The sequence below is a fragment of the Mucor mucedo genome (assembly GCF_025094135.1).
Source record: "Mucor mucedo strain NRRL 3635 chromosome Unknown EV154scaffold_33, whole genome shotgun sequence".
Classification (NCBI taxonomy): domain Eukaryota; kingdom Fungi; phylum Mucoromycota; class Mucoromycetes; order Mucorales; family Mucoraceae; genus Mucor; species Mucor mucedo.
The window spans coordinates 196038-223771 of record NW_026252317.1 but is presented as its reverse complement, the minus strand read 5'-3'; the positions used below and the strand labels follow the sequence as shown (position 1 = coordinate 223771).

The following is a 27734-nucleotide window of genomic DNA, read 5'->3' as shown; positions in this document are numbered from 1 at the left end:
ATTCTACATTCATCTTTACAGTATGTGTATGTCACTTGTATGAAACAGACTTTTTAGATTAAATAAGCAAGTTGCACCAGCTTTCCCTTATGACAAGTAGATGACGTGTTTGGGAAAACTTGTTCATTTTTTGCATAACACTTTTCGTGAAAAAAGTAAATAATAATATTCAATATCCGCAAAGGATGGTGATGGTTACCTAAACCCCTTTCAACCTCCCTTTCTTTTTTTATTTTTTTTTTATTTTTATTTTTGTCCGTTGTGTTTCTTTAATACATGTCAGCCTTACTGTTAGAAACCTTACGAAAAGCTGAACTAGAACAGGTAAGTTTTTTTTTTAAAAGACGATAGAAAAAACATGAACTTTTGTCTAATATTTCCTTATTCTAGTATTATCAAAGGTATTATACAGGTTGAATTCCGGTTTCATCTTGTTGATTAACTAACTTTTAATAGTTTCTCATCTAATGGAATAACACAATTAGAAACACTGGCACAGGTAAGCTTACATATGTCTGTAAGCACACCAAAACGCTTACAGTAAAATAAATATTCGCAGTTGTCTATGCAAGACTACAGTAGCTTAGGTATCACTTCTATCCCTGATCGAAAAAAGTTATTTCAGGTAATATTCCACACGGTGAGAAAATAGACTAGTACTTAAACAGACTATATCCAAATAGCTTGTTCAAACTCTGAGACAGGAAATTCCTACCCTTGAAAATGGGCTGGTTTCCACCAAGACGCCTATTCCCACTAGTTATCGACACAAGTCACCACCCGTCTCCAGCACAACACCTAGCATGCCTGATTTATCTAACCTTGCTTTAGGTAGAAGAGGCAGTAGTCAACAACCTCTTCCACTCCCCCAGATACCAACACGCTCTCGCTCGCGTACTTTACCCACTTCAGACAGTCATTATGGAAGACCTGATTTCTCCAAATCAAACAGCAATAACAATTTTCTTTCAGAGGATAATAATGACGAATCAGATGAATCCGATGACTCTGATAAGTGTGAAATTAGACGAGGTTCAGGTCCTTTATTGGATCCTTATGGAGTGCCTATCCAAAAGTTACGATATAAGCCTGCTCCTCCGCCCTTCTCAGTACCTGTTGTATCATCCCCTCTGCAGCAATCGCAACAGTTGATTGGTCAAAGTGATTTGAATCAGAAAATCCGTGTCTGTGTCAGAAAGAGGCCTTTAAATAAAAAGGAGCTAGAGAGAGCCGAGAAAGATATTGCTCCCACTTCAGGTGTCAGAAGTATCAATGTCAATGAACCAAAGTATGCTTAAATAGTGTTATTGTTTATGCTTTACTGACACACCTCATTTCATTAGAATGAAAGTAGATTTGACAAAATATATCGAGCAGCATAATTTCACATTTGATGACGTCTTTGACAGTGAAGATACCAACGAAAAAATTTATCAGAGAACAGCTCAACCTTTAGTGAAATATGTTTTTGATGGAGGAAAGGCTACTTGTTTTGCATAGTAAGAACGTCGTACTATTTATTTGAGCACACTTTTAAAAAAAGATTAATGTTCTATATTTAGTGGACAGACAGGTTCAGGAAAAACTTATACCATGTTAGATCCTAAACTAGGTCTGTATGTGTTAGCAGCACGGGATGTATTTTCGCTTATTCGGTCTTCTCAATATGAACATTTGTCTGCTTGGATTGGATTTTATGAGATTTATCAGGGACAATTATATGATTTATTGAATAACCGAAAGAAGCTGTTTGCGCGTGAAGATGGCAAACAAAATGTTGTGATTGTAGGCCTCAAGGAGTTTGTGATTAAAAATGTGGATGATTTGATGCAAGTCTTTGAATACGGAAGTCAGGCCCGTAGTACAGGTAGTACAGGTGCAAACTCGGATTCATCCCGATCGCATGCTGTCCTTCAAATCCTTTTAAGACCCACCAAAAACCGCAAAAAAATCATTGGCAAACTTAGTTTCATTGATTTAGCTGGTAGTGAGCGTGGCGCTGACCGCGGCGATACTGACATGAAGACAAGAATGGAAGGCGCTGAAATCAATAAGAGTTTATTAGCTCTCAAGGAGTGTATTCGTGCTCTTGACCAGGATAAGAGGCACACCCCTTTCAGGCAGAGTAAACTAACCCAAGTATTGAAAGATTCATTTGTGGGTAATTCTCGTACTTGCATGATTGCTACCATTTCTCCGAATCAATCAAACAGTGAGCATACCCTAAATACGTTACGTTACGCAGACAGGTACCTTTACAAATCCCAATTATTTCATTTCCCATCATCTGATTTTATATAATATATATTTTTAGAGTCAAAGAACTAAAAGGAGAACGGGATAGAAGAGCCCTTGCTCCCGACACTAGCACAATTGAGGAAAGTAATGTCATGCATCAGCGTCAAATATCCTCCTCAGAAGAATACACAAACGAAGACGAGTACCCTGATGAATACCCCGAATCAGACGACCCAGAGTTATACAATGACGGAGAAGATGAGGATCTACTCTTAAATGACGAGGATTTCCTTAGTGATGGCGATTTGAATATCTTGAACGAAGATTTTTCTCAAGAAAACCACCATCATGCTCGCTATGAGCAACAACAGCAACAGCTGTTAATGCAACAACAACAGCAGCAGCAACAAATGTTACAACAGCAAATGCAACAACAGCAACAACAACAACAGCAACAACAACAACAGCAACAGCTACAACAGCAGCAACAGTTACAGCAACAGTTACAGCAGCAACATCACCGTAGAAGTTTCGAGCCTTCCCCTCCATCTAGAATACCTCCCACAGAAAACAAATATACACGTATCCCACAAGAAATGCCATTGATATCGTCATCCCCCGAATATATCTATGAAAGTCCACAAGCCAAGCCTCAGCAGCACCAGCAGCAACAGCAGCAGGAAGACAATAATAGCGATTTTACGACTCAATTAGAAGACTGCCTATTTTTTGATCCTAACACCATTGAATCATTTATCAAATTTCATCGTGCTCAAATCAGAGAAGTGACAGAGTTTTCCAAGAAAGAGACCAAGTTGTTAGCTAATTTCTCGCTGGGATTATCTAGTCGACGTGATGATGATGAGCGTCAAGGAGTGTCATTGAGAGAAGAGTTGAAGACGTCTAGCGAGTTTATTGGTTACTTGGATAATTTGGATGAAGTGCTAGAGATGAAAACAGCTGCTATCGAAGCTTTAAGAGATAGAATTCGACATGTGCTGGGCGAAGAAGAGCTTTAAAACCTAAATATTCCCCCTCCTCATTCCCTCTTAAACCCCTCAAAGAAGAACTATCCCCCACCACTCACCCATTTTTATAAGCATTAAATTTCCTTCTTTTTTTTTTAATATTACAATAGAAATTTGGTATTTACGTCAAACGCAAAATTAAAAACGACAACCCGAAGTGAGTTGGTGCAACAAACAATTTTTGAAAAATCAAACTTGAGATTAAGCACCCTAAAAAGGAAAACCCGTATAAATGAGAGAGAGATAAAAAAAATCAGGATATATTTTATAACTTCTTTACCTTCCATGTACTAATGAACTCACATCACATATTAACTTTCGTTCATTTAAATCCCACATTTTAATCATGCCATTGTAACAGCCACTCACAAGTCGATTGGCTGTCTTGTCTAGTTGGATGGTCCGGACCAGGTGTGTGTGACCCACCAATGTGTAATCGCATTCTCCTGTTTTTGCGTCCCATATCTTGATCGTATTATCACTGGATCCACTATATATTTTACTCCCGTCATAATCTACACATGCAACACCACGTGAATGTCCAACGAGTTTTTTTATACATTCCCCAGTTTCTAAATTCCAGATACGTATAGTGCGATCTCCCGAGGCAGACACAATGTAATTATCCATCCATTGTACTGCATTTACAGCAGCTTCATGGCCTTGATATGTTCGTATGCACTCACCTGTATTCATATTCCATAATTTTATGGACCTATCCTTCGAGCAACTTACCACTCTGTCATTCCCTACCAATTTCAAGCAAAGCACACTGTCTGAATGTCCCGTCAAGGAACGTAGATGGTTACCCGAAGCTAAATCAGATACCATTAAAGTAGAGTCTGAACTTCCGCTTACAATGACCTTATCATTGTATTGTAGGCATAGGACACTCGCTGTATGTCCCTCAATGGTCTGTATGCATTTACCTTCCATATCCCAGACTTTGATTGTATTATCACGGCTTCCAGTCACATACTTGTTCTTGTCAAACTGAACGCAATAGATTCCCTCTGTTTTATGAAGCTCAGATAATGAAGTGGAAAGAGGTGGAAATTCAGATATCTCTTGAATGCCATTTGCCCAGCGTCGTTCAATTTTAAGTCTATTTTGATAGAGTCTTTTCCAGTTGATGCAATTACTACTTGACTTCCAGTTGTAATGATGACTCAACTCTTTTGCTTGTTTATGAGGAGTGGGTTTATAAAGTCGGATAGACTTAAGTCGAAATGTTCTGTTCAGGGAAACACTAGCTACTTTTGTTTTTGGTGGTGATGAGGTAGTAGTCATCGTATTTGAAAGGTAGGCATCCATCTCGTCCTGATCATAACCCCAGCCTCTGTTTATAAAAAGGCTTCTCCACACAGATTGTTCTTCACACAGCAGTTTCCAGTTTTTACATACTCTTGTCGCTTGTAACAGGGAGGAAAGATCTAAATAACCCAATATCTGAAGCCCAATCTCATAAGGCAAATGCTGTGACAGAAAGGAAAGCGTTAACAAATGGATATACCACTGAAAAAACAAAAAGGATTATACTTGCTGATATAATATCCTGTTCAAGGTAAGGTGAAATGCGGTCAATAATCTTGATAACTTGTTGGGTTGGTAATGTCTTCATTAAGCGAAATATATGGTCTAAAGCGAGAGAGAGAGAAATAAAGTAAGTCCCATGTGCCAAGAATGCTTTTGTCATTCTGGCCTCATACCAGCTTTTTGCTCGTCCGTCCATTCTGACATGTATCCGGGAGTTTCAAACGGGATCTCTTGATTTGTTACTATAGTTTTTTATATCGTTATTTTGCAGAGAAAAAGTTAATTGAGTAAGTCCAACTCCTGGTCTTTACAGAAGAACAAAAAAATAGCATTACAATTGTCCATTGAAAATTTGTTTGCAGTTTTATTATTAGCAAAATTATATTCAGCAAAAAGAAAGAAGCTAAAAAGAAAAGTGGGGCGTCATTACACGTGATAAATGCCACACTTTTACGTCTTGCAGCATTTCTAAAAAAAAATGTACACAGCTACATTATGTAAAAAAATAAATAAGCTTCTCTGATATATTGTGGGTGGGTTTTTAATACAAAATCATTTGGAAGAGGCTCTTCTAGTTTTAGTACTCGATTTAAAATAACCGTTCTATTGATAATAATCATAAAACATGTACACATACATATATATATATTTCTGCGATATTACAGCTGAGGCTAATCTTTGCAATTTACATAATTTCTATTATGATCTCAAAATATGTCATTCTATAAAATGCGTAGAAAATTTAAATAGACGTAGTCTCGCATAATGGTAAGCTACCATGCATGTAACTAAAGCCTTTGCGTGCCATCTTTCTTTTAGGTTTGGGTTCTTTTTTTTTTTTAAAGAGAAAAAAAAAAGATATTCTATTGTACATCATAAATAACTGTTAAGAAATACATATCAGCGGCAATGTAATTCATTTAACGCGTCAACTTAATTTACAAGAAAAAAAAAAAAGCTTGAATCAACTATTAATATGATATTAATCTATGTATATCCTCATACAAACCCGTCCTTGTTAGCAGGTTTTCCACTAACAATCCATTGTATGTGTGCTTCTTCTTCTTTTTTCTTTTTTTTTTTATAAAAATTGCATTAAAGTACTATTGCTCTCTGTCGACTTTGAAGAATAGGTAATCATACATAACATTGCACCTACAGTTTTTATATGCACATGTCAAAATCGTTTACGACATTTAAGCATCATATGCCACGCAGGAGTTGTTCCAGTTACCAATAAGAGGGCAATGCCATCATAGCCCATCATGTGAATTTAAAGAATTGTGTCACACCAACTAAAAAAAAGCAGACTAAAGACATCACTTTTAACATGCAAGTGAAAGTGAAAACATTGTAATAAAAGTCCGTAAAGTAGAATTTGTCATCACTAAAAAAGAAAATTACTCAGTGGAAGCTTTGTGACTAACTAGGGGGAAAAACTTCCTGAAAACATGACCAAATGTAAGGCTCTATGCTGATTTGGTATCACTTATTGTCCCATCATTTAGTGAATGGAATATTTACGAGTTAAATCGACTTTGCATTATCAACGTCAACAACCCTGTTTATAAGAAAAAATGAGATTTTCACACAATCCTGAGGTGTATGAACAAGAATCAATCAAGTATACAAGCGAGTGTACACAAATATATTCCCAAGATTTACGTTAAGGGGTAGCGTATTCATAAATTATGAACAACTACAGAAAAACCCGCTTTAGCGTGACTTTTTTTTTTATTTTTTTTTATTCGCATTCCCAATTCCATAAACAAAAAGACAACTTTTTAATATCTTCAATCAACTGTTTGGCAAAGCAAGAAATAATGTCTGCGAATTCGTTATTTGGATCGATTCCAGCTAATCCACTTCAGACTAGTACCACAACTCAACCCGTCGATGTCATTCCTACCAGACAACTCGACTTGAAAAGCATTCCTCCCGTTTTCTTTGTGGGTCCACAAAAAAAGGAGAAAACCGTACTTTTTGAGCCTCAATTTAGTAGCGACACTGGATCCGTAGTTGGTTACGGTGATAGAAGACTCTCTGGTATTCTTGCGCAGGTAAAACTAAATTTCTATAACCTAAAAGCAAAACAAAAAAGTAACACGTATTCCTTACGTGCACTGTTAGACTACAGAAGAGGAAGAAGAAAAGGAAGAGCCAATTCAATTGCCCGCCAAGTATGTACATAAGAAATTAATAGGATGCTTTAAAAACCACTAACTCATAAATACTAGAAGAGTAAATGTTGATCAAGTGGACCCTAACCGTGGTATTTTCGGTGATAAACGTCGAGGTAAAATTGATTTTTTAATACTTGTCATGTGTAACATTGAACTCAATCAAAATGCTTAAGCAAAACCGATCCAAAAGGAAACACCCGTGAATGAAGTGAAAATAGACAGGTAAAAAAAAAAAAAAGAAGAAAACGTTTTTGAAATTTGCATCGTGTGTATATGACTATTATTTATTTAGCGCTGTTCCAGATGTGAGTGTATTGCAACCCTCCAAGACAATAAGAGTTTTCGGATATCCCGTCAATTTAATACATAATGTGATTCAACATTTCGGGACTTATGGAAAGATTGAAAAGTACTATGAATCCTCTGGAAATTGGATGAACATCACATATGACAATAGTACAAATGCATTGGCAGCATTAAAGGCTAACGGTATCATTATTTCCAACAGTCATATGATTGGTGTTTCATTAGAGAAGGAAGAACCCATCGTGATCAAAGATATTGTGCCTATAGAAGAAACTGAAGGCGTATTTAAGACTATTCATGGTTTAGGAACTGGAAAAATCGGTCATAGTGCAGTGGACAGTAAAAATACAGTAGAAAGTACTAGTGGAGGTATCATGTCCAAGTTAAAAGACGCATTACTTGGCTGGTAACCATTAAGACCATTAAGAGTTTTAAAAAATTGCATGAATAAAAAAAAAAAATTTAAAAAAAAAAATTATACAATGTAACCTCAGGTGTAAGCCAATCATTGTTGCTGAAAGCAATGAGCAAACTTGACGATCTGCCCACAAACTGTTATTACATTTTAGTAAAGCATTTTCATTGGTCGGGATTCTTGAGTCACTTAAATCAAGGGCTAATAATGCTTTAAAAAGTTGATTGATCTGAAATCTAAAAAATGACATAAAAAGAAATAGGAACAAATATTCGAATATTTTTTTTTTCTTTTTCATATTCATTATTTTTCATTACCCTTATATCTTAACATAAAAGATGGCTTCTGCAGTTGAACAATTCAAAAGTAATACCTTTTAAATCAACTATTTCCAATTCCTTCTAATTAAACCTCTATCTTTTTTTTTATATAGTTCATTTTCTTTCTGGAGCTACCGGACTCTCACTTTCATATGCTTGTATGCATCCGATCGACACAATTAAAACACGTATCCAAGCAGATCCTAGCGGTAACTGGCGACAAGTGGTATTTTCCAAATCAACACTTCACAGCCTCGGCAAAGGATTCTTTGTATCCGCTCTTGGTGCTGCTGGACAAGGCGGTGCTCGATTTAGTACTTACGAATTCTGCAAGTCAAAAATGTTGCCCAAAGAAAAGAATGCCTTGACAATTCCAGTCACAGCTCTGTCTGCAGTACTCGGGGATTTAGCATCTAGTGTAATTAAGGTGCCTAGAGAAGTGATTACAGCAAAGTAAGAATTGACCAAAATCATCTTTAGCATTGGAGAATTATAACTAATACAACATTATGATAGACTTCAAATCGATCACTACAAAGCCAATGCACAAGGTATTCAACCCAACGCTGCCTATGTAATTCGACAAACTTTAATCGAGGAAGGACCCAAAGGTTTATTTAGAGGATTTTGGGCTATTGCAGCAAGAGATTCACCCTTCATGGTGATCCTCCTTGTGTCTTACGAAAATTTCAAAGCATTCCATCATCGCTCTGTGCGAGAAGCCCTTGAAAAGACGAGAGAATACCGTATGAAGCAGCACGGTGTGGTGGCAGGAGCAGCATTTGAAGAACTTGAGGCGGATATTCCAACCATGCGTAGTATTTTGTATGGTGGTATTAGTGGTTCCCTTGCAGGTTATTTTACAACCCCTATGGATGTACTTCGTACACGAGTGATTGCACAAAAGGCTACATCTAATGCCATGAGTGTGATGGATATGTCAAAATATATGGTCGCTAAAGCATGGTCTGAACCTAACGCTAGTTCCTTCAAGAAATCCATCAATACCTGCAACGCCTTCTTCGTAGGAGCAGTGCCCCGAAGTGTCTGGTGGTTTGGTATCTGCGGCATCTTTTTCCCCACTTATGAAACCTTGAAATCTCTGATGAATAACTAGACATGTTTTTTTTTATACCGCTGTTTTTATTTATTTATTTGCATACCCTACATAAATAGATCTCCCCGTACATAACACCACAATTTACACATAAACAACATCCTCATTTGTACCAAGCACCTCAAAAATAAAATAAAAATAGTGACATACAATGCTATTTTGCATTGAAAGCTTTTTTTAATGCCAAATAATATAATGTCCCTCAAATAAGCACTCACACAACGAAATCAAATACTTTTGAGTTTATTGCAGCGATCATTTACAGCTGGTATCGAGTACATTAACGATGTTGAAACAGTTCTAATAAAGAAATTTCTGAAGTTACTTGACTTATCTAAAGTTTAGTGTAATGTATCAACCTTGATGGATTCAGGGATTATTTCAATTATTCGACGTGTCTCTTCTTGATCTCGTTGTGTCATTTAAGCCCGTTTCATGTCATTAAGATTACGACGTTGAAATACTTCTTGGCTCTTATAAAAACAATTTTTTGTTTGTTTGTTTAAATAGTCGCTATTACATCAATTACTGGCTACACATGTCATCGGAATAACAACCATACTTCCTCAATTTGATATCACATCATCTCAGGAATATTCGGGTCAAAACAAGTGTATAAAAATTAGTTGTCAACTCTCACGTCGGATTTATATCAAATTTTCAATATCGACGACTTTTTAGGATTAACCAAGAGGTGGAATAACTAGTGTTATAAAAATAATAAAAGAAACAGGAAGTCCTTTGCCAAAAACATTACCTGGAGTATCCAAAAAAAGTTGACGAGAGAGCCCAAAGGCATTTGGAACGCGTTATCAGAAAGGACCCATTTGTCACCTGTAATGATCTAAGATCGGAATTGTTAAAGATTGGCATTAACGTGTGTAGAAGAACGGTTATCTCTTCATTGAAAGATATGGGCTTTGGATCCTTTCGTGCAGCTCATAAGCCACGTCTTACGGAGCAACACAAGAAAAACGGCTTGATTGGGCCAAATTTCACGTCAATTGGACCATCGAGCAGTGGAAAAGCGTCGTTTGGTCCGATGAGTCACGTTTTTCTATTACTGGCAATGATAGAGGTAAGCGAGTAATTCGTAAAACCGGAGAAAGATATTTGGAGAATCATATTGTACTAACAGTAAAGTGGGGCGGTGGTGGGGTAATGATTTGGGGTTGTTTTAGGGCCGGTGGTTTTGGACCTCTAACAATCATTGATGATACTGTTAATCAAGACAAGTGCATCGATATTTCAGCAGGTGATTTCCACCCTTGGTTCAATAACTTGAATAACAATGATAATAGAAACTTTATTCTACAAGAAGACGGGGCCAGCTGTCATACTGGGGCTTATGCTAGGTGGTGGAAAGAGAGCCACCAAATAAGAGATTTTGAGTACTGGCCTGCTCAAAGCCCTGATTTGAACCCCATCGAACATCTTTGGTGGGCTCTTGAGCTTGAAATACGTGAAAGAAGACAATCGGTAAATAACATCAAAAGTTTAATGGCAGTTGTTAAGGAGGAATGGGAGAAATTATCAATTGATCTTGCAGATAAATTAGTCTCGAGTATGGCAAACCGATGTCAGGCTGCTATTGATGCTCGTGGTGCTCCAACCAAATATTAATTTTTTTTTTACAAACTATATATTAAAATATAAGTATATTGGGTCTATTTAAAAAATGTTGTGATTTTTTTTGGGTGATTAATGGATGATGTTTTTTGCGAAATTCATTTGTATGTCAATAACAACTAGACTCCATGAAAGCAACGATTAATTCTTTGGTAACAACAGTTGATCATATGGCTACAGTGGTTAATTCTCTTACTACAGCTGTGAACAATAACCTCCCCAGGGACCAAACGGTGAAAGGTAAAAGGGTAGCGTATGTTTCGGACCTTGGTGTAAGTCCCCAGAAGAATGCTGGTAAAACTTTTTGTGATAAAGCTGATTTGAACATTAACTAATAACTAATTCTATTTCACCAACATTTACAAATAATAGAATTGGATTTTCAAGAGCGTAAATTCAAAGATTGTATTTATAAGGCTATTCAGTATTATAAGACGAATGATTCTGCTGCACAGGGTGTGTCCAGCAATTGGAACGCTTTAGAAATTAGAATAATCAACCCGCCACCAAAGTATAACGTGGAATATGTCAAAACAAAAGTAACCGATTACTTTTTGAGTCTTGACCTAAATGAATTGCACGGGATTGAAGATCCAGATGTACCCAGAGAAAAATGGTTCAAAATGTGGGGTAACTTGGCATACGATAACACTTTCCACATCATCAAGAAGTTCCTTATTTACCTTGGGGAGAGATTTGGTGCCAATGGGGTGACCTGGAAGGCATTAAAGGTCAACGAACAAAATGATATTAAGTATATGTTGGAACGTATCGTTTTCTATTGGAACCAGCATCTACTTCTGGTTTGAAACAAACCTTAACTCTGCCAAGAGCAACATTAAAAGTTGGAAACAAGCGGTAGCAGTTTTGGATGGCGAAGCTGGTATACCTACCCAGAGTGGTAGGCATTTTGAACTCACTGTACCAGTTCTCGTTGCACCCTTGTACCTGGCTGTAGATAATTGGATGGTCCGTGAGATGGTTTGTTCGCTAATGGGAAATGCTAGAAAACATGTAAGCAATTTCCAGCCTTTAATTGTGGATATTTTGTAGCTAATCGTAATCTATTATCAGTAAGCAACATCCGTAGCAAATACCATGTCTATGACGGATCATATGACTTTGCTTCGTATAAATTCTAGTTTTTCTGCTACCAGTGAGCAACCGGTTGTTCCTACTGCCCGTGAACAATCTGCTGTTTCTGTTTCCTTGGAACAAACAATAATACTTTTGCTGTTCGTCAACAACCCGTTGTCGAAAATAGCTTTTTCCAACCGGTGATCCTGGACGACTTGCGTAGATCACAAAACGAATTTATATCAGCTCAGGTAGAAGAATTTTCTATACCTGCTGCGGTCTCGCCTCTTCTTTCTCGTTCGCCTTCCCCTTCCCCTTCTCCGTCCCCTCCCCCCTTATCGTCTCCTTCTTCTTCTTTGCCATCGACTTCCCAAGCAAATTCAAACCGTTTGAAGAAAGCTGCAAAGAGAGGGTTGACCCAAACTTAATTTTAGAAAAAAGCTGTCGTCGAAGAAAGCAGTAAGTAGTAATATATATGCTATGTTTTTTAGAGTTTGAGAAGCTTTTTATTCGTTTTTAAATAAATGCATAACTACAAGAGCTTAAATTTTCTTGAAAAGTGTCGAATACTTTCTGCGCAGAGTTGTACAACATGGTGGGTGCTCTCACACGCCTGGAAATCATGTTGCTGATACCTATCCATAAAGCGGGATTGTACCGGGCATGTGTGTTTTAAGCGTGCCATGCGTGATTTAATTTGTGGTTTGTAATTTAAGCAGGTGAAAATGACCTTTATGGGTTGGATGACTACAAAGCCGTCTTGCACAGACCAGGTGAGGGCCTGGAATCTATTTGGATAGACAGAGCTCGAGAACGCGGGTGTGCTAAATCAAATACATATTATAAAAATGATAAATTCATATCTCGACCGTACTGATAAATGATATCTAAATAATTATCTGGCATAAAAAGGAACCTGCTAAAGACGGCCACTAATTTATAGTCTCACGGTATCGTAACACCGTTACTTTTGCCACAGTGGGGTTTAAATTTGCCAAGAAGTATTGCGTCGATTCCAGAAGGCGTGGTCAGAACGTAATGCTTTTCTTTTATATCGTTATATTTACCTTAATGCCCTTCAATTGAGTCCATGTAGGCGATAAGAGTAGAGAGTGCGGGTGAAAGGATAAAGCATAGTTAAAACCAAATAAAATGTAGATGACAAAAGAAATAAAGTTTAGCACCTTTTATAAAAAGCTTTACACCACCGACCCCATTAAATTTCCAAACCTCCAGTATCTACACACGAGTCTATGCCCTCCCCCCCCCCTGATAGTTATGCCCAGATTGAGAATCGTATCACTTTAGTTGATATACTTACAAGCGCACAGCAATCTCCAGGACACAGTAGCCAGGTACCGATAGACTACCCTATAAAATTTTCTCTGTTTCGTTTGGTCCCCTCACAGTTGCCACCCTGGTAGTTCAGGTAAACAATGACACATTAATCAAACCATCATGTTGAGATTTGGTATACCAGCTAACATTGTATATTACATTATCTTTGTTCAAAGTCCTGAAAAGTCTCAAAAGTCCCCACCTAATTGGAACTCAAAGCGGTAATAAATTGACTTATTTGAAAAAATGGCCGTAAATAACTGCACTTATTTACGGATCAAGTCCCCAGAATGTGACCTGATAACTTGATTTAATTATTTGCATATTATGCTATCCTAAAGTGATATGTTGTTACTTTCTTTGAAATAAACAGTCGGTGGGAATAGTAATGTTGACATGCCTTATGCATTTGACAATGACGAGAACAGAAAAATAAAGAAATATGTATTTTATTATAAGTCCTCATTATTACCCTTTTTTTCTCTATTTCTATTCGGACTTAAGTGACTAAGCACATGACCACGACACATATCCTACAACAACGAGGTTGTCCTTCAAATCCTCTATTATTAAAGATTTTGCCATATCAACCGTTCTTGCTCACATTTTAAAGCTAGCATTGTATTGTAAACAACGCTGGTGTTCGATTGAACAACTTGATCCGACTGCTAAATTTTTTTTATAAAAGCTGACGTTTACATTGTAAGTTAGCTCGGTAAAAATAACTTTTTTTTTTGTAACAATGTGTGAACAGCTGTCTCCTCAAGTACGATAACAGCATTATTGTTTTTGTATTCATAACCATGAATCGTCGCCATTCAATATTATATAAATGGGATGATTCTTAGATAACTCAGAATAAAAAACTGAACAGAGACTTTTTATTTACTATAGGGAGGGGGGGTATACAATAAACGGAATTCACAAACGAAAAAGGCATCCAACCCGACGAGGCAAGCTACTCATCCACTCCTCCGTGTGATCGCTTCATGGACGCTCTTCTGGGTCCGAAAAAGACCTTGGGCATGACAGGGCTCAATGGTCGAACTGAAGGACCGGCAATATTGTCCATGTTGTTCTTTGCCAATTGTACCTTTAATCGTTTTCACATGGGCCAGATAAGGTCTCAAATATAGAGGATAAAGAAGCAATTGTGATAAGAAAGAAGGTGGTGTATTCATCTTTCATGCCAACAATTACACTCTATCTTCATATACTCAAACTTATATCAAACTTAGTAAAAAGAACAAAACTTGCATCATCAAACAGTCTTACCTGACCACCGCCAGCACCATAAAGTGTTTCCACTTGAACAAAGCGACTATCGTTTCCACAAAAAGCTCCATTTGGCAGATGTCAGATGGTAAAAATACTGACGTGAAAAGCGAAGCGAGGTAAACATCATCCATTTTCTGCAGTCGGTAGATATATCGCACATCCCCTACAGAAACATGTCAGCCATACAATAACTTATTTCGATAACAAACATTGCTTACCTGTCATATCCAATGCCAGAAGTTGCTCATCATTACCGAGATCAATCTGAAGCCTATTCAAAATGGCACAATTGGACCCGATATTCTTAGACTGCTGTGTCAGCTTTAGGTCACTAGTTTGCATTGATTTCCATTCGTTTGTTGATAGTTCAACCGATGTTGACTCGACCATGAGGATCATGTCAATCTTACGACCAAACATACCATCGGTCTCTTGGTATTCAGATGCTTCCATGGCCTCTTTTGTTGCTTGAGAGATAACTTCTCCACTGTAATAACGGGAAGAGTATACAACATATTAGTATGACAAGTTTAAGTGTGAACTGATTTGGTCATTAAATACATTTTGCATCATTTGACGCGCAGAACTTGACGCTTGTCCCAGAAGCTCAATTGCGTCTTCTGTCAATGCTTGCTTGGTATTTTTCTATAATTTTTCAAAAAAAAAATTGATCAGTTTTAGCTGCACACTATACAAGATGATAAATACACTTACACGTCTGGTGGCCATACTGCTGATCATTAGTAACATTGGCAATAATTACCACCTTACAGCAAGACCGCCCCCAAGCATTGATTCACCTCCACGAATCACAATCCCCGAGCATTGATTCACCACCAAGAATCACCACCTCCAAGCATTGATTCACCACCATGAATCACCACCTACGATCATTGATTCACCACCGAGGATCACCACCTCCGAGCATTGATTCATCACCAGGAATCACCACCTCCGAGCATTGATTCATCACCAGGAATCACCACCTCTGATCATTGAGCCACGAGCAAGAATCACCACCGTACTTGAATCACGAATCATGTTTTTTTTTACATGGACAAGATAAGGTCTCAGATACAGCGGATAATTTCAACCCATTGAAGGGGATTGTACCGGGCGTGTGATCTAATATACATAATGATAAATAATAATAATACAATAAATCTCTAACAGATATATTACCGCTTTTCAGGATGGATTTCATTAGTAATTTGTTTAAACCGCCGTGACCAGATACTATATAATGCAGAAGGATCGATACTTGAAAATGCCACAGACCAGGTGGCAATCTGGGATTTATATGCATTGATAAAGTTTGTGAAAGTCCCAAAAAGTTCCCAGTGATAACTGCTTTGGAAAAAGTGTAAAGTGTCGTGTCCCAAAAGGTTCCCAGTAATAACTGCTTTGGAAAACGGTAGAATTTGAAAAAAAGTGTAAAGTGTCGTGTACGCTCCCAGTGATAGCTGCTTTGAAAAAAGTAAAAAGTGCCGTGCCGTGCCCAGGTCCAGATACATCGTACAATATTCGTTTTGCAAATGTTTGTAATGTTTGTAATATAGTAGATGACAGTAAATCATCTGAAAAGAGTGGGTTTTGAATTTTCCACTATGTATTTCTTCAGTTCTAAAAGGCGTGGTCAGAGCATAGTGTTTTTCTTTTATATGGTCATATTTACCTTGCTGCCCTTCAAATGTGTTCATGTGGGCCATTATTTTAAAAAGTGTGAGTGAAAGGATAAAGTATAATCAATAAAAAATATAATAAAGGGGACAATAGAAGATAATGGCAAAAGAAATAAAAAGTTTAGAAGAAAGAGAAAAAAAAAAAGGGAGGAAAAAAAAATTTACTTAAATATATACAAATAAATAAATTTTGCGTCATAGCTTCTTTCAATCATGAATATTGTTTGCTTATCAAATTTATTACGGTTACTCAGAAACTGTCAAGGTAAACAATTTATTATTTATATCAAAGTTAAAGTTTAAAATTATATAAGAGTCAGCAGATTAGCTCCCTTTGGCGTGTTCTTTTTCTGGCTGAATTTATTAAACAGGCTTAATACTATAGTTGATGAAACGAAGACAGAAAATGTGATACATGCTCTCTGAGCCACGCTTTATTTTTCCTTTTTTCAATAAACAAATATGTCCCTTTCTTCCCTATATCTTTCTAGCTAAGCTAAACCTATTCAATTTTTTTTTTTTTTTTTTTCTGGGTGGGATACTAAATTATTGGTCTTTTCCAAACAAACGTCTATACCAAGGGCGGGCATGTATCACATTTTCTGTCTTCGTTTCATCAACTATAGTATTGTTTGTCGTTCCTAATACAATTCCAGTTGATTCCACTCCGACATCCAATGTGATACTGTTCTCCGTTGAAAAAATTGAATTGGTAATCTTGGTACTTGATGATTCTTGAGCCGTAGGCTTATAGTAATATTTCTCGAATGTATTGCTATTTAAGCTCCAGTTTGCATGTGTCTTAACATCCTGAATACTGTTACCCACTTGAACTGCTTTCGTACTTGATGCGGCCCGAATAGAATGAGGCTTGTATACCTTGGTGTCGATCCCCGCTTCTTGCATAGCTACCTTAACCCAGTTTGCCAGTGTTGAAGGACAAATCGATGATACCTTGGATTTTTCCTTGTCAATGTAAGCCAGATACAGAGTGTGCGCCTTTGACAGGCCTGACCTCAAATGAGCTGTTTTTTCCAAGAACCAAAAAAGTGTTGCCACTGGACACACATCCTCCATCTCCAATCTTCCAAGTTGTATGGATTTGACTTGACTTTCTTTTGGAGTTCTTACATGTATAATCGCACTCTCCAGAGTTGATAGCGTCTTTATCGAGCCGTCTCCTCTGAACCTCAGGGTAACATCCCTATATTGAAGACGTCCAATATCAGATCGAGGTCGCCACATTGTCGCCAGACAAAGCAAAAGCACTGATTTTTGTTGTAAATTTTGTAGCCCCAAACTAGTAGTATTGAAATACGTCAGCTTTATGTAATCCGTTAAAACTGTCATGTCCCATGTTTCCAGATCTTGTTGCGATGGTATTCTTATTTCTGACCTTCGTTTTGCTGCAAAAAAATCTTGTATAATAGGCTGTTTTGCAATAGGATCTTTTTCGGGATGAAGCTCCTTGAACACCGAAGCAATTGACGATCTTAACCCATTTAAGTATGTGTAGGAAAGTTGGTTGTTCTGTACCAAAAATTCCAATACGCTATTGACATTGTAATCTTCAGGATCTTTGTCTTCAGTCTTGCACCAATTCTTCCACCGTTTCCAACCATTGTCATATGCCTTGTGAGTTGCTGGTCTAATCGCCTTCTCCAAAAACCTTGCTGTTCTCTTCTTCATTCCTATTTTCTGTCTCACTTTGTTGATAGTAGCCAAGCGGCTAATTTCCATTTCTTGTTCTTCTGCATGATTATAGGAGGAGCTAGGTGTCTCAGGTTCAGGATCATAGGAAACCAAAATTGGGTTGGCCAATACGGAGTTACTAGTACTGCTCTTGTTATCTTCTCTTTCTTCATTTTCTGGATCACCTTTGGAATCAACTTCCATGGCGGATTCAAATACATTCCCTTCTTCATCCACCTTTGATGAAAGGCATCGGTTGCTTCTGCAGTTGGATCCGGAATTAAGCTCCAATATCTCTTTACTTGGTGATTGTGGTGTGAAGCAAAGGCATCGATCTTTAGTGGTCCCCATTGCTGCTGAATTTGTTGAAACATTTTCCTTGGAATTGTCGACTCGTATAACGGCATCTTCAGCCGACTCAACTTGTCCGCTGCTACATTTAGAACCCCCGGGATATGTTGATATTGAACTTCCAACTTGTACTTGTTGCAAAGTTCCTGAATCTTCAGTGCTAGATCCTGGAGAAAAACAGAAGTAGTCCCCCCTGCTTTTGTTGTATACTTCAATGCAGTCATGCTGTCCGAAAATATCCTTATTGTAGAGTTTTGGCATCTTACGGCATGGAGCTTTAAGGCAAAATATATTGTCTTCAACTCTCTGACATTGATTGATTTTTCTTTTTCCTCCTGAGTCCAAAATCCAGCTGTTGTTACCATAGGTGAACTCACTCCAAACCCTGTGTCTGAGGCATCGACATAGATTGTCACCTTTGCATCCTTCATCTGAATCTTGTGGATTGGTAGGCCATTCTTTAACACCATGAACTCCTGCCACCATTTCAGTTCTTCTTGGCTTAATTTTGACAAGTTGCATATGCTGTCCCATCTCTGGCGATTCCCCTTCAGACTCTTCGACAGGTCTCGCTGGAGATACCGTATGTGAAGCAAAGCCTCTCCAATTGCCGGTATTACTGAAGTCATCTTGCCAAGCAAGCTTGCTATCCACCTGCACGACCGAGGAACTTTCGAATTCTGAGCTTGTCTCACCCGTTGTATCAACTTCTTTATCTTCTGCTGCGGTACTGAAAGGGTCATCCTTTTTGTGTCGAATTGGAACCCCAGAAACTCCTGTGATTGCGATGGGGTCAGTATACTCTTCTCTCGATTTATCATAAATCCTAACGATTCCAAATGTTTGATTACTACCTTGCATAGATTCTCTGCTTCCATCTTTGATTTTGATAACAGGCAAATGTCGTCCAGATAATAAACCAGCCGAAAGCCTTGTTTCCTCAATGGTTCGATTGCATATCTCATCAACTTTGAGAATACTCTCGGTGCGACACTGAGTCCAAACGCTAGGGATCTGTATTGGTACACTACATTCTTGTTTTCGAATGTCAAGTATGGCCTGGATTGGGGGTGGATTGGGACCACTACATAAGCATCCTTGAGATCCAGTTTGCAAATGTAATCGTTCTTCTCTATTATATCCCGCAAGGCAGGAACACCCTCCATCTTGAAGTGGTTGCATTGTATGAACTGATTCAACTTCTGACAGTCCAGGATTGGTCTTCTCTTGTTCGGTTCTTGAATCGTAAACAGATTGGACAGAAATTGTTTGTTTTGGGTTGGTGACACCTCTATTATTCCTGCGGCTTGAAATTTCTTGACTGCTACATCCACTGCTTGCTGATCCTCCAACGACATCCTCATTCGATGAGATTTCCATGGAATTGGTTTCTTTGCAAATTGGAGCTGATAACCTTGGGATACAACTGATAATGGCCATGGATGAGGAGTGATTTCCTTCCACCTGTCTTGAAACTTGCTGAGTCGACCTCCTGGGTAAATTCCGTCTTCCGGAATAACGTAATGGTTGTTTGTGCTTTCTTGTTGATTTTGGCGTTCTTTTTGTTGATTTCGGCGTTCTTGCTCTTGATTTTGTTGCCTGAATTGTTGATGTTGATGTTGCTGATTCGGTTTTTGATGTTCCTGATTGAGTTGATGTTGTTGATGTTGTTGATGTTGTTGTATCTTCGCGAGTTGTTGATGCTGTCGATTGAGTTGTTGTAGTTGTTGTTGTAAATTTTGTTGAGCTTGAGCTTGTTGTTGAATTATTGGTTGGCTTCGTTGCTGGTTGCTGGAGGTGAGGTGTTGTCTTGTTGATGAGAGAAGGGGGCACCTCTTCCCCGTCCTCCTGGTTGAAAATGTTGACCTCTTCCACGGGATCCACTATGTCCATAAGTTCCTCCAAATCCTCTGAATCCTCCACGTCCAAAACTTCGTCCTCTAAAACTACCGCGTCCTCTCGTTCCATTGTACGCTGCTCCCCTGACGACCTGCTGTTCAAATCTTGCTTTGTTAAGCTCCTGTATGAATTCGGATCCAAAGGCGTTTCTTGATTTTCCCTCATCTTCTCCTGACGCCAAATGTTTAAGGGTGTTTGGTAGTTGTATATATTTGGTAGCCAAAGCCTTGGTTTCTCGGTCTTGCAAAGAAGCTGATCCCCAGCCATAGACTGATAGTTTTTGGACTTGCTCAATAGTATTTTTGAACATATCTCTGTCTTCTTCTGAGGCAAATTGAACTCTGTTCTGCAGGTATGATAATTGTTCAAAGATTTCTGTAGCTGCTCTTGCTTGGATTCTTGTATTTTCTGAGCCCTTATATAGGGTACTAACTGTTTGGAATACGTCCATTGTAGCCTTCTTAAGTTCTGGGATGAGTGGTTTATCGATTGATTCTCCAATTGTCCAGTATTCATCTTGATATTTTTGTATATGTCTTCTGTATCTTTTAAAGTTGTCTCGTAATTGTTGCGTATTATAGCTTTCCAATTCGGATGATATGACCAAAGGAAGGGGTGCTCCTTGTGATGCTTCCTCTGCGTTTCTCTGCTCTTCACGTCTGAATTCTTTAAATAATCGTTCAACGTCTTCTCGCGTGTATAATTGTTGTTGTTGTTGTTGCGATGATTCACCATGTTGTTGATGATTGATATTCTCCATAGTTACTCCACGATGCGCGGCTTAGAAAGATATAGGGAAGAAAGGGACATATTTGTTTATTGAAAAAAGGAAAAATAAAGCGTGGCTCAGAGAGCATGTATCACATTGGATGTCGGAGTGGAATCAACTGGAATTGTATTAGGAACGACAAACAATCAGTAAAAACAAAAACAGAGGAAAAACGATAAAGACTTACTGTTCTATACTGCTCTTGGTCTAAGAAAATTTTAACTTTATGGTTTAATAAACGCAAGACAGTTGAATCTTTTAAATGAATTACAGGTGTACACTTTAGGGATCAGATAGACTTGGGGGAATATGTAATGCATTAAATGAGTGAATATGATGTAATAATCTTGTGATCTCTATTTGGTAAACATATTGTGTAGTTGTTTTGCATGGAGGGCAAAATTAAAATGAAACCAAAGTGAAACTGTTAAAAATTGGATACGACAAAAAAACATTCATTAAAAAACGTTCTGATGGTCTATGAGAAAAACTGTAGATTTTGACTTTCACGTAATGAATTATTTAAGTAATGGTGTACATTGGGTAGTAACCACTTAATAAAATAAGCACACAAGCTGAGAAGTTATGTATTACGTGCCACATATACTCTTGTCAATTTCCATTCTTTCGTCTTTCAGTAACAGTGCCTAGACTTTTGGCTTCTTTTTTAATATCTTTTTTTTTTTTATGCATATATTTTTTTTCTTTTGAAATTCCGCCAGTCAGTGTAAACCAGCATACTTGGGTAAAGAAAAAAAAAAAAGGATGATATGGCACGTCAGTGGATGTATACTTTAAAGTCTGGTTCTCAATTTAAAAACATGATTTAAACATTCCCACAGAAAATACTTACACACTTGAAACAGTTCATCCTATCAATCGCCATCTATCTTTTTTGTTAAGCGAGTTTTTGTTTTGCATGGAGAACAAAATTACAAATAAACCAAAAGTGATACTGTTAGAACTTGGATACCACTTTATTATGGACGAAAAAATATATTTAAAAACGTATAAGAAAAATCTATTGATGGTCTTAGAAGAACTGGGATAGTTCTAGGGAGAATATTAAGCGCCTTATTGGATCATGATGTAACAATCTGGTGATAGTAAATAATCAACATGTCTTTAAATTTAGCCCTTCCATACTGAGTATATAAGTATTATTTAGAGGGATCAACAGTTATAACATCAAATGACAAGAGTAATATTTGTGCTCAGGATCTAATAATATTCTATAGTCCAGGCCCATTCGATTGTATTGCTTTTGCAGAATAAATATTTACTCGTCACAGGGTTGTGCCCTGTGTACAGACTTCAACGGTAGGATGAGAACAAGCGGGGTAATGTGTGATTCATGATTAACTTTTATATTTATTATCCATCCTTAATGTGATGTGACAATTAACTTTATTATTATATCTATGATATCCCCAACAGTGTACATCCCTCACAGATTGCGGAGTAACCACACATACAATCTTAATTTCCGGCTGCTAATGGATCATTTTATCAAACTGTATTAAGAATTATGAAAGAGAGGTATCATTTATTTGTCTTTTACACCAAATAAAACTGTCAGGATTCCTAAATTTATTTTATGTTAAAGCCAGCTGCAATGGCCGGGCGGTTTGGATGTGGAGCTTTGTTCCTGACATTAATTGCTCTTTAAAGCGTTGTTTCAATATCCTGGGTTTCACCATTTACTTTATAATGCAAAACCGTATCATGTAGAAGACTTGAGACAACGGGACAGTCTTTTCAAAGTTTAGCTTTTAAAGAGGTCTTTGACAATAACCTTGTCAATAATCATTGCTGATTGCCTTTGACATTTAAAACTAATTTCTGGGCATTTTGCCATGTTTTGGGTTTGAAAATTTTCAGGCTGGCTTTTGAACAAGTAGCACAAAATACGTAGTCAAACTGGACTTTGACTCAAGAGCAATATAATGATAAGCATACTGTTTGAGCATTTCAAATTGTCAGCCCTTTTTTGGCAGCATCTGGTGTAGGAATTTTTGGCGGAAGTATCATCCAATGACTGCCCCGGATCTATTATGCCATTTGATGTCGTCGAAATGTTTTTTATAAAGTTGTTTATTTTCCCACCTACGCCCTTTTTCTTTTTTTTTTTCCTTATGCACAGTTTCGAGTAAAGCTGCTGTTGGGTGATTCTGGCATGTACGTCTTGCTCGTGGGTGTACCTGCTCTACCTCTATCTACCGTCTAGGCTCTAGGCAGGCGTGGCTATCTTCTGGCTTTTTACACGGTATTGCTTTTAAAAACTGTTGTTGTGTTAATGTCAACAGGCTAATTTTTTTTTCTTTTTCATGTAGCTTGTACGAGGTAGTTTGTGTAGGTTTATGGAGTCGAATATTTGGCATACTCTTGTACCGCGACAGAGATGCAGACGGTGTTTTCAACAAACATTCGCGTAAATACTAGACATTACAGAGCTGACATGGCGAGTGAGAGATCGAAAGGACACCGTGAAACCGCTAGTACGGACCTTCTTGTGAATCCTAGTTTATCCTCTCATAGTTGGGCGACCTTATCTACGAAAAGGTGTGACATACTTTTTTTGACCACTTTCCAACGATTGTGTTCGTTTTATAATTGTCAACTAAAGCATAAAAAACGGGTGAGTGCAGACAGAGACTGACTTCCACGCAGTTGCACTTGGGCAATTTTCTTTTTACTGGAAATTGGCGAACAGGTCTCTAAACTTTTATCTTTTCTAAAATAAAGCTTTCTTTTTTTTTTTTTTGTCTTCAAAAAACTTGCCACACCTTTATAAGACTACATTGTATTATTGTTGAATCTTTTTGTAAAATAGAGATTTGGTTACGAAAGTATATGAGTGAGCAAATCGTTGTTTAGTCATCTATCACATCTTTGAAAGTCACTGATAATCACAAAGAGCCGCCCTTGAGAACTTGTAGTAGCCCATTATCTCCATTATTAAGATCAGACTTGCCTCTTGATATCAAGCAGGAGTTTTTGGATCGCATTCGTGATGCAACTATTTCTGTATTTCATGTCGTCTGCATGCGATTTATTATTTTGACGTATAAGATTTATCATTCGCAAGTACAGCCAAGCAGCATTTCCGCTACAAGGCCTATCTCACAAGTAAAGGTTTTCAAGCACGAGGCTTTATTAGTACGCGTCTGGTACAATTCAAGACACAGTGACATCGTTTATTAGATCTGTCGAAAACTAGAGGTCAGAGACTGGAGAGATCAAAGATATACGATGTTTATTCAAGAGCCACAAATGTATACTGGTATTTAAAAAGGCTACTTTTGTGATCGACAGAAATAACAATACTTCACTCGAAATCAAAAAAGGTCCTTTGGCTTCTGATATATTGACAAAAGTATATTATGTAGAATGTTCAGAAATCTATCTTCCTCCTCCGTTAGATCATAGTTTATTTTCAAGCACGTCAAGCTCTCGTCAGCTCCTGCAACTTTTCAATTTCGAAACAGAAAATAGGATAAATAACCGTAGCAGGCATGGCGAATGCACCTTAGTTTTTCTTTTAATTTTCTTTGGAATAAGATAGATCTTAATTTTAACTCACTGATTTTTCTTTTTATCATTTTATTCCATTTTCCAAATCCCTATAGCTTATATCACTCAGTAATGATAATAAAAAAAAACTTGATTTGGCGTTCTATCATGTGCTTTTGTTTACTTTTCGTTTAAGGAAAAGTATCAATCTTCACGTCTTGTCAAGTCACAGAAAGTCACTTCATTTTTCTCCTCTTTCTCTTTTTTTCCCCCAATTCTCTTATGCTTAGCATATGATGCGGTAATCGCTAACTCCTTCGGTAGGGTTATCGTATAATTTTTGGAACTGGGCTGAAAGTTCTAATCCACTTCCTGCTTTCGGGCGTGTTGAAACAGGCGGGCGGCTTCCCATTGGATCAGCAAATACGAATACCAGTGGATCAGCAAATACGAATACCAGTGGATCAGCAAATATGAAACGAGTGCATCAGCAAGTACGAAACGAGCGCATCAGCAAGTACGAAACGAGCGCATCAGCATTTACGATTACGAGTGGATCAGCAATTTTCAACTAATGGGCGGTTTCTCCAGTGTGACAGCATCGGGAAGTGTTGAATGATTAGACTTTTGGCCCTATTTAATTTTTAAATTTAATGAAAATGAAAAACAAATAATACTGTGACCTCTCTTTATATATATATATATATATATATATATATATATACTCATGCATGAGTTGTCTCCAAAAAAAAAAAAACAATTATTTTTTTGTTTTCTAACTGTAAATGTCTTTATGATGGGACTGACTCATTTGATAAAAAGCTTTTTATGAAAAGACAAAAAAGTCTCACTTGTACCCCATGCATTTGGCTTATTTTCTGATATGGACTACACATGAATTCCTTCAATTACATCAAGCAACTATGTAACGAAACGGTTGAGAATAAAGCGATTTGGTTAAAGAAAGTCTTGAGCACTTTGAAAACTAACTACAAACACATTTGTACTTTGACTACTTTCATTTTTGTGGTGTATATTAGAGAGAAAATGGAGGAACTCAATGGTTATTTTTAGCATAAATTTATTGTATTGTCACAGGTAAGGGACTTAATTTTTTATAGCACAAGGATGCTTAATTCGTATAAATTTAGACTATGGTACCATTAAGTCTTTCATCATACTCATTGATAAATCCCAGAATGCAAGTGCAAAGTTAATAAATTTAATAAGACACTGTCCCAGAAACCATTCTTTTTTTTTTAGAGGTGACCTGGCTGGTAAAGCGAATCAAGATTAAAGAGAGTACCAGGAAGGCGTTACTATTCAAAATCTGAGCAAACATCTTTCAATCATACGGCACAATACGTCCACAATATATATATATATATATATATATATGGAAGGGGCCTATTTTTTCATTGATGTTGAGGTTGTATAGTTTAAACGAGAGCCATGCTGCAAGGTAGCAAGCCAAGAAATTTATAAATTATAAGTAAAACTTAGAAGAACATATCAAGGTTTATTAATGGTGCATTGCTTAATTTCCTTCAGACAGCCAAATGGGAGTATAAAAGTGTTCTGTATCATATCAAGTTAAACAGTTACGATAACAGTATAAGCTGCAGCCATGTCAGTATGACTGGAGCTTCCTAAAATTGTAGAGAATTGAATAAGTTAGAACACCGGATAAAAATCAAGATGTTGAGATGTATGTTATTACTTATCTTCTTTGGTAGTAGTAGCAGTAGTAGAAAGACATAAATAAATTGAGTGAGTAACGAAATGGAATCAGATTAACTTGTGCCAATAAAAATACTTTCCAATATATAAAAGAGAGGAGGATAGCCCAAAGGATCACAACATCCAGCATTGAACACCGCAGGCAAGTAATCGCTACTGTCAAAGCCCCTTCCTTCCTGAATGGGAAGCGTATCTAGCCAAGAGTAATCACAAAGTGTATCTACCACAAACCACTACGGTAGGCAACTACTATGAAAAGAGATTGGCAGATAATGCATAGCATCCACGATGCCCGCCAGGAACCCACCTCGACCTGTACCTCCTAACAAAGAGTGCAATCCTCAACATGTTGATGATCCCGTCATATCACCCTTGCTCACCCTCACGACCCAGCAAGATAGAATGAATAACCCTGGCGAGTCTTGTCGACCTGTCTTTTTTTTATATTTTGGACCGAGATGACACTTGTGCAAGCAGCTTCGGGGTATATGTCTGAACACGACTGTACAAAAGGAGGCGAACTGGTGGTGGCTTACAACAGCTGTTTATGGCGAGGCCTAAAGGAGCAACCAGCCAAAGTAGGGATTTTATTCTGTGGCAACCTCTATTGTCATTAAGATACCCTTTTTTCATCCTGTAGATAACCCTCTTCTTTCCAACCATTATAGAATATTAGATGGATTGGGTGATAAAGAAGAGAATTAGCTACAAGATAAAAAAAGGGGAATATAACACCAATAGACGATACCACAGAACAAAACCCGTTCGTCGCCGCTCCCAGTCGGCCTCGCCATAAACAGATGTAGTAAGCAACCACCAGTTCGCCTCTTTTTGTACAGAACGTGTTCATGTATGGGGGTCAGCCGCCTGCTTACGCGTCATCCCAGTCCCTTTTTTTTTTCAGAGGGAAGACGTTGTTTGACCCACCGTTTCGGGTTTATAAACTTACCGGGAAGTGGGGGTACAGAGAGAGACAAGAGCGACAGAGGACCTATAAAAAATTAAATATGAGTTTCAATGTTTTTTTTTTCTTTTTAAATGAGATTACTTACAGGACTACAACATGTCTTGGAAAGCACCCAATGCAGTCGATACAAGCCCAGGAGGGTTGACGACAGGTATACGTGCACGCCATACATTACCTACTCCCTTTCCATAGGACCATTTAATAGCAGTAAGGGATCACCACCGATCGACATTACAACCCAGTAAACACACGGCATTTGTGCAAAAGAGTACCCCTTAGTGAGCTTTCATCGCGGCAATGCTATTACTGAACATCATGTTAATAAAAAAAAAAAGAGGAGAAAGAGTGAGAAAAAATCAGTAGTGCTGACAGGCTCCCACGCAACAAGATAAAATAACCGTGAGAGCTTTGATTACATGATCAAATTCAGACATTTGTACTACTTTGATTTTTAAGCAAAAAAAAAAAAAAAGAGTAGAAATCTTACAATGAACACTTCACATGCCACTGTATACAACATAACTTACACTAAAAATGCTGCAAGTATGGAATTCTGGGAGTTACAAAAACTATGCTGATCGTGTTAGTTATCTCTGTAAAATTTTTATTTTCGCCAAACTAGAATAATGGGGAAAGTTTCACCAGCTGAAAGTGAC

The 27734-nt window shown here is 37.6% G+C and overlaps 7 protein-coding genes across 7 annotated transcripts; 5 read left to right on the top strand and 2 right to left on the bottom strand.

Annotated features, from left to right (window-relative positions):
- The first annotated feature begins 172 nt into the window (after window positions 1-172).
- Window positions 173-3352, top strand: EV154DRAFT_504759 (P-loop containing nucleoside triphosphate hydrolase protein). The gene is made up of 8 exons (XM_051601097.1): window positions 173-324; window positions 391-401; window positions 457-499; window positions 560-625; window positions 684-1288; window positions 1344-1499; window positions 1563-2249; window positions 2315-3352. The coding sequence occupies exons 1-8, from the start codon at window positions 277-279 to the stop codon at window positions 3255-3257; spliced, it is 2559 nt and encodes an 852-aa protein (XP_051458949.1). The 5' UTR covers window positions 173-276; the 3' UTR covers window positions 3258-3352.
- Window positions 3353-5292, bottom strand: EV154DRAFT_504753 (WD40-repeat-containing domain protein). Its single transcript, XM_051601096.1, has 4 exons — window positions 4976-5292; window positions 4810-4904; window positions 3547-4742; window positions 3353-3476 (listed from the first exon to the last, which is right to left on the bottom strand). Exons 1-4 carry the CDS (start codon window positions 5004-5006, stop codon window positions 3368-3370), a joined length of 1431 nt encoding a protein of 476 aa, XP_051458948.1. The 5' UTR covers window positions 5007-5292; the 3' UTR covers window positions 3353-3367.
- A 1258-nt stretch (window positions 5293-6550) lies between these two features.
- EV154DRAFT_504751 (uncharacterized protein) lies at window positions 6551-7766 on the top strand. The gene is made up of 5 exons (XM_051601095.1): window positions 6551-6862; window positions 6933-6982; window positions 7040-7098; window positions 7159-7207; window positions 7278-7766. The coding sequence occupies exons 1-5, from the start codon at window positions 6626-6628 to the stop codon at window positions 7699-7701; spliced, it is 819 nt and encodes a 272-aa protein (XP_051458947.1). The 5' UTR covers window positions 6551-6625; the 3' UTR covers window positions 7702-7766.
- A 235-nt stretch (window positions 7767-8001) lies between these two features.
- On the top strand, window positions 8002-9396 carry EV154DRAFT_550684 (mitochondrial carrier domain-containing protein). The gene is made up of 3 exons (XM_051604938.1): window positions 8002-8072; window positions 8140-8479; window positions 8543-9396. The coding sequence occupies exons 1-3, from the start codon at window positions 8045-8047 to the stop codon at window positions 9141-9143; spliced, it is 969 nt and encodes a 322-aa protein (XP_051458946.1). The 5' UTR covers window positions 8002-8044; the 3' UTR covers window positions 9144-9396.
- Window positions 9397-10900: 1504 nt separating this feature from the next.
- Window positions 10901-12053, top strand: EV154DRAFT_480255 (uncharacterized protein; the record flags this gene model as incomplete). The annotated part of the gene is made up of 5 exons (XM_051598318.1): window positions 10901-11012; window positions 11145-11503; window positions 11604-11786; window positions 11826-11845; window positions 11915-12053. 5 exons carry the CDS (start codon window positions 10901-10903, stop codon window positions 12051-12053), a joined length of 813 nt encoding a protein of 270 aa, XP_051458945.1.
- Window positions 12054-14246: 2193 nt separating this feature from the next.
- Window positions 14247-15228, bottom strand: EV154DRAFT_189917 (uncharacterized protein). Its single transcript, XM_051594286.1, has 4 exons — window positions 15180-15228; window positions 15020-15110; window positions 14684-14954; window positions 14247-14628 (listed from the first exon to the last, which is right to left on the bottom strand). Exons 2-4 carry the CDS (start codon window positions 15026-15028, stop codon window positions 14459-14461), a joined length of 450 nt encoding a protein of 149 aa, XP_051458944.1. The 5' UTR covers window positions 15029-15110; window positions 15180-15228; the 3' UTR covers window positions 14247-14458.
- An 8031-nt stretch (window positions 15229-23259) lies between these two features.
- Window positions 23260-24423, top strand: EV154DRAFT_480253 (uncharacterized protein; the record flags this gene model as incomplete). The annotated part of the gene is made up of 4 exons (XM_051598317.1): window positions 23260-23496; window positions 23692-23707; window positions 23758-23987; window positions 24079-24423. 4 exons carry the CDS (start codon window positions 23260-23262, stop codon window positions 24421-24423), a joined length of 828 nt encoding a protein of 275 aa, XP_051458943.1.
- Window positions 24424-27734: the final 3311 nt, after the last annotated feature.

Excerpts from the sequence above, each read along its gene's own strand:
- EV154DRAFT_504759 (XM_051601097.1), top strand. The coding sequence starts at position 277 with ATGTCAGCCTTACTGTTAGAAACCTTACGAAAAGCTGAACTAGAACAG. Across the intron at positions 500-559 it reads AATTAGAAACACTGGCACAG|TTGTCTATGCAAGACTACAG; the intron begins GTAAGCTTACAT and ends AAATATTCGCAG. Across the intron at positions 1,289-1,343 it reads ATCAATGTCAATGAACCAAA|AATGAAAGTAGATTTGACAA; the intron begins GTATGCTTAAAT and ends TCATTTCATTAG.
- EV154DRAFT_504753 (XM_051601096.1), bottom strand. The coding sequence starts at position 5,006 with ATGTCAGAATGGACGGACGAGCAAAAAGCTG. Across the intron at positions 4,905-4,975 it reads GACGGACGAGCAAAAAGCTG|ACCATATATTTCGCTTAATG; the intron begins GTATGAGGCCAG and ends CTCTCGCTTTAG. Across the intron at positions 3,477-3,546 it reads AGTTCATTAGTACATGGAAG|GGTGCTTAATCTCAAGTTTG; the intron begins GTAAAGAAGTTA and ends TTTCCTTTTTAG.
- EV154DRAFT_504751 (XM_051601095.1), top strand. The coding sequence starts at position 6,626 with ATGTCTGCGAATTCGTTATTTGGATCGATTCCAGCTAATCCACTTCAG. Across the intron at positions 6,863-6,932 it reads TCTCTGGTATTCTTGCGCAG|ACTACAGAAGAGGAAGAAGA; the intron begins GTAAAACTAAAT and ends GTGCACTGTTAG. Across the intron at positions 7,208-7,277 it reads AATGAAGTGAAAATAGACAG|CGCTGTTCCAGATGTGAGTG; the intron begins GTAAAAAAAAAA and ends TTATTTATTTAG.
- EV154DRAFT_550684 (XM_051604938.1), top strand. The coding sequence starts at position 8,045 with ATGGCTTCTGCAGTTGAACAATTCAAAA. Across the intron at positions 8,073-8,139 it reads TGCAGTTGAACAATTCAAAA|TTCATTTTCTTTCTGGAGCT; the intron begins GTAATACCTTTT and ends TTTTTTATATAG. Across the intron at positions 8,480-8,542 it reads AGAGAAGTGATTACAGCAAA|ACTTCAAATCGATCACTACA; the intron begins GTAAGAATTGAC and ends ACATTATGATAG.
- EV154DRAFT_189917 (XM_051594286.1), bottom strand. Across the intron at positions 14,629-14,683 it reads TCTGGCATTGGATATGACAG|GGGATGTGCGATATATCTAC; the intron begins GTAAGCAATGTT and ends ATGTTTCTGTAG.